This window comes from Nyctereutes procyonoides, unplaced genomic scaffold (genome assembly GCF_905146905.1).
Source record: "Nyctereutes procyonoides isolate TBG_1078 unplaced genomic scaffold, NYPRO_anot_genome, whole genome shotgun sequence".
NCBI lineage: Eukaryota > Metazoa > Chordata > Mammalia > Carnivora > Canidae > Nyctereutes > Nyctereutes procyonoides.
This window is the reverse complement of record NW_026575052.1, coordinates 12,936,575-12,941,419: the sequence shown is the minus strand read 5'-3', so window position 1 is coordinate 12,941,419 and position 4,845 is coordinate 12,936,575. Positions and strand designations below refer to the sequence as shown.

The 4,845-nt window shown below is 52.7% G+C and overlaps 1 protein-coding gene across 1 annotated transcript; it reads left to right on the top strand.

Annotated features, from left to right (window-relative positions):
* The first annotated feature begins 605 nt into the window (after positions 1-605).
* IFI6 (interferon alpha inducible protein 6) lies at positions 606-4,371 on the top strand. The gene is made up of 5 exons (XM_055332179.1): positions 606-707; positions 2,097-2,197; positions 2,519-2,605; positions 2,686-2,835; positions 4,165-4,371. Exons 2-5 carry the CDS (start codon positions 2,128-2,130, stop codon positions 4,260-4,262), a joined length of 405 nt encoding a protein of 134 aa, XP_055188154.1. The 5' UTR covers positions 606-707; positions 2,097-2,127; the 3' UTR covers positions 4,263-4,371.
* Positions 4,372-4,845: the final 474 nt, after the last annotated feature.

Here is a 4,845-nt window from a genome sequence, read left to right as displayed (position 1 = left end):
TCATGTATATAGAGTATTTTACACAGGCCCTGGTGTGCAGAAAGTATTCAATAAATGGGAGGCATTATTATGAATGGAATTGTGAAAGGGCTCTGCATCCCAAGAGGAGCTGGTGGTGGGGCTTCACTAAACCCAGCAGGGCCGTGGATCCCTACTCTAGCATGGTCTGCTTGAAATACTCTGAGCTGTTCAGAAAGTCCCTGGCTTCAATTACATGTTTCTGGGGATCCCTGGGTGGCGCAGCGGTTTAGCGCCTGCCTTTGGCCCAGGGCACGATCCTGGAGACCCGGGATCGAATCCCACGTTGGGCTCCTGGTGCATGGAGCCTGCTTCTCCCTCTGTGTGTGTGTGTGTGTGTGTGTGTGTGTGTGTGACTATCATAAATAAATAAAAATTTAAAAAAAAAAGAAAAGAAAAGAAAGTCCCTGGCTTCAATTACACGTTTCTGCCAGTGGATTAGGCAGAGATACTGTCAGTGAGCCAGGTGGAGGGAAAGGGAAAGGGAAAAGAAAACACAGGATGAGTGTAGTAAATGGAAACTCAGATTAGGATTGGTTGGTGGCCTGGGGGAGGAGAGGAGGCAGTCCAAATGTGATTACCTAAAACCAGCCAGCAGCCAGAGAGCTGCTACCTCACTGTACCTCACTGCTGTTCCCATCTAACATCAGGCTCCGGAAAGGAAGAGTCCTCTTCTCCCCTCCTCCAAGGTAAACTCAGAAGCTAGGGGAGGGGTGTCTGGGTGGCTCAGTCAGTTAAGTGTCTGACTTCAGCTCAGGTCATGATCTCAGGGTCCTGGGATCGAGCCCCCGCATCGAGCCCCCACCCTGCATCCCCGCACTGGGGCGGGGGGGGTCCCTGTTCAGCAGGGAATCTGCTTCTCTCTCTTCCTCTGCTCCTCCCCACCACTTATTCTCTCTGTCTGTCTGTCTCTCTCTGTGTGTCTGAAATAAATAAATAAATAAATCTTTGGGGGAAAAAAAAGGGAGCTAGGGAGAATGGATGTCAAGCTGCCAACCTTTGCCGGGCCTCATGCCTGGAGAGCCAGGATACCCATTCCTCAGGGAGGCTATACCCTTGTCCCTTGTAGTGCCATGGGCTAAGACTGATCCAAGGAGATGCGTTGGGGCTTTTAGGGGCTTGTGGTACAAAACTCCAAAAGGCATGAAACTTAGTTTATAGGTGCCAACTCAGCAATCTCTGGCCTTAACCGTGGCACTTCACTTCTTTGGGCTTTAGTTTGTCATCTGTAAAATGGAGCCCAAGATACCTTACCTGCCCAAAGGACTGGACGGTTTCTGTAACCCCTTTAATGTTGGATCTAATGTGACAGTGAGTTCATCTTTGGGGATAAAGTTATCTGAAGTGGTTGTTAGAAGTGTGGGTTTGGGCATCAATTAACTGTGGGTTTAAATCCTTTGCTGGGAAAGGAATGTTTCCTTGCTGGGAAATCTTAGGAATGTTACTTAACCTCTCCCAGTTTCAGCTTCCTTATCTATAACACATGGTTGAGAACAATGGTTGAGAACATGGAGTTGTTATAAGTAACCTTGTGCCTTAAAGTGCTAAGTCCTCAATATGTGGGAGATTATTTTTTAATTCAAGGAAAGTGCCTTGAGCTGACAAAGATCACATCAGAGGTAAGTTTGGGGGCATATGTATTTTCCTATTCTGTGCTATAACATTAAGAGCATAAGGTGTTTTTTTTTGTTTTTAAAGACTTATTTATTTATTCATGAGAGACACAGAGAGAGAGAGAGGCAGAGACATAGGCAGAGGGAGAAGCAGGCTCCATGCAGGGAGCCCGATGTGGGACTCGATCCCGGCACTCCATCACTCCATCCCTCCCGGGATCACGCCCTGGGCCAAAGGCAGCCGCTAAACCGCTGAGCCACCCAGGGATCCCCAAGAGCCTAAGGTTTGAATCTGACAGTGTTGAGTGTGTGTCTAGGCTGCACAATTTGCTGTGTGTTGTTGCCACGCTGAAACTGAAAGCCCCCGGCTCCTTAGAAGCATCCTGGGCTCCATCCGGAGCACCTCGTTCTTGCTGAGCGCGTCCCAAAGGGCACTGGGGACCATCTCCCTCTCCCCTTCTCTAGGCTTGTGGCCGAGCCTGCGCGCGGCGCCACCATGCGGCAGAAGGCGGTGTCGCTCTTCCTGTGCTACCTGCTACTCTTCGCCTGCGGCGGGGTGGAGGCAGGTAGGGATCCCCGCACACCCGAGGGCTGCGGGATAAAGAAGCCGAGAGTTTCGGAATCCCGACAGAGAGTCTCCGGGTCCCTGGTTCCAACACGGGAAGGGCTATTCTAGTGCACAGCCCCGGGTCGCTGTGGCCAGAGTCCCGGATTCGAAGCCCTACACGTCCGTCCCTCCATCCCACCGAAATGTGCTCTGTGCATTCACGTGCCAGGCACGGCGCCGCGGGTGAAGCCTCTTCCCTGCAGCAAGGCTCCCCGAAATGGGAGGTTGGGGCTGGTCCTGAGCAGCAGGCACAGAGGACCCCGCTGTCCCCTCCCGATAGGCAAAAGAAAAAAAGACAAGGAAGATGGCTCGGAAGGCAGAGGCTCCGGGTTCCTGAGAGCGCTGACCTACACGGCCGTCGGAGGAGGTGGGTCGGGAGGGCGGCCGGCTGGGGAGGGGGGCGGGCGCCCCCTGCGGGTGCCCCCTCACCGCCGCCTCTTCCCCCAGGGCTCCTGGCCGCCGTGCTGCCCGCGCTGGGCTTCACGAGCACCGGCGTCGCCGCCAACTCGGTGGCCGCCTCGTTGATGAGCTGGTCCGCGGTGGCGAACGCGGGCGGGGTGCCCGCCGGGGGGCTGGTGGCCACGCTGCAGAGCCTCGGTGAGTGGGCGGCGCGCCCTCGGGCGGGGACGCGGGGGCCGGGGGACTCCGCGTGGCTGTTGGCAGTCTCCGTCCTGCAGCGCTGCAGCGCGGAGACTGAGGCTCCGAGGGACTGAGTCACTTACTCGGGTTGTCCCAGTTAATTCGCACCAGAGTCAGGATTCGAACCTCTTCTTATTCCTCGCTGTTAGCCACCAAGGCCACGTGCTCCACTGATGCTCCGGCCAGGTCACAACAAGCCTCGGTTTCCCCATCTGTTCCCAGGGGTGACCACCCTCAATATGACATTTTATGAATCTGCCCCATCCCAGAGAACCAGAGGGGCAAAGAGGGATGGTGCAGTGGCAAAAAAAAAAAAAAAAAAAAAAAAAAAAAAAAAGTGGTGGAGAGGGGTTCCTGGCTGGTTCAGTCAGTAGAGCATGTGACTCCTGATCTCCCCCTTGTGAGTTCCAGCCTCGTGTTGGGTGTAGAGATTACACTTAAAAAATTTTTTTAATTTTTTAATTAAAAAGAAAGATGCGTTCACTTCTGTCTCTCCTCCACCCCTTTATCTTTCTCTCCCTCTCTCTCTGAGGCCTCCAAAATCCTAGAGAAAAGTTGTCCCTGACAGGCTCCCCTCTGCCTTCCTGAATCTTCCATCTGTTCTCAATTCTGGATGACAAAAGCTCAAAGAATCAGCCCAGAAAAATAGAGCCCTTCACAGAAGGGGCAGAAGGGAAGACAAATCAGGCCACACTCCAGCAGTGGGAGGTGAAGGGTGTGGGCAAAGCTAGGGACAGTCCTGTGCTTAAGATGCTTATGCTCCTGCATGTGGCTCACAGGGTGGTGAGGAGGATGAAAACTCTTACTGGTGAGCCCCCAGACCCCACAGGGAGGTCTCCACTAGGTGGCTGCTATTAGCGTTATTAATAATACAGTGTGGGGATACCTGGGTGGCTTCATGGCTGAGCACCTACCTTTGGCTCAGGTCCTGATCCTGAGTCCCGTGTCAGTCTCCCCGCAGGAAGCCTGCTTTCCGTCTGCCTCTCTGTGTGTCCTTCATGAATACATAAATAAATAATCTTAAAAAAAAAAAAAACAGTGTGTTTACAGCAGATGTGACAATGAGCTATGATTTGTGTATTTTCCATCTCTGAAACACATCTCTGATTTGAGATGGCAAGTAAAGGGGGAGCTAGGATTCTCTTTGTGGAAGTCCTGTTCCCTCTCAGGGCCCCTGTTCCTCTAACTGGAAATAAAGAGGCTGGACTTAACTAATGGTTTCTAGGCGTTTGGATTCCCAGTTCTGGTGCCTGGGCCCCAAGTGACCTGGCTGTATTTGCTTTCCAGGGACTGGTGGTGGCAGTGCCCTCATGGGCAAGATTGGTGCCTTTCTGGGCTATGTCGTCCACAAACAATTGGAAAAGAGCGAGGAGGATGAGGAGTAGCCAGTGCCTACCAGGAACCCAATCCCTCTTCCTGTCGTAGCCCAGAGCTTTCTCTGTCACACTCAGCAGTGACCTGCGTAAAAGCACAGAATAAAATTCTATCAGAAAACGTTTTGCCCTTCTGGAGTCACCCTTGCTATGAGAAGCCCTGCAAGATCTGGCTCTGATTTGTCTTATCCACACACCTCCAAGCCCTTCTCTCCTAAAGCCAACCATAGCTCCCAGAACACAACCAAGTGGTTTTATCTCTGGGCCTCAGCACGTGCTGTTCTCTCTGCCTCAAATGTCCTTCTGAAGCTCATAACCCAGCTGAGACATCCCCTCCTCTGGGATTCCTTCCCAGCAGAGCCTCCTGCCACAGCGTGAACACTCAGGCTCGATTTCACAGGGCGCCTGGGGAGGCAGAGCTCAGTCTGTTCTCAGTGGGAGAAGCTTCCAGCTACTTTTCTGATTAGGCAGAGATGGAGAAGACGGATCTCCATTCTCTGAAGAAGCTCTAGAGTGGTCTCCCTGAGATGGGGAATATAAGGTCAGACCTTTTCCTTGGGGAAAGTGTGTAACAGCAGCTTTCTGAGGGCTCAGT

Bases quoted from the DNA above. Each gene is read 5' to 3' on its own strand.
- IFI6 (XM_055332179.1), top strand. From the start codon at position 2,128: ATGCGGCAGAAGGCGGTGTCGCTCTTCCTGTGCTACCTGCTACTCTTC. The intron at 2,606-2,685 runs GTGGGTCGGGAG...CTCTTCCCCCAG, and splicing joins CTACACGGCCGTCGGAGGAG to GGCTCCTGGCCGCCGTGCTG. The intron at 2,836-4,164 runs GTGAGTGGGCGG...TTTGCTTTCCAG, and splicing joins GGCCACGCTGCAGAGCCTCG to GGACTGGTGGTGGCAGTGCC.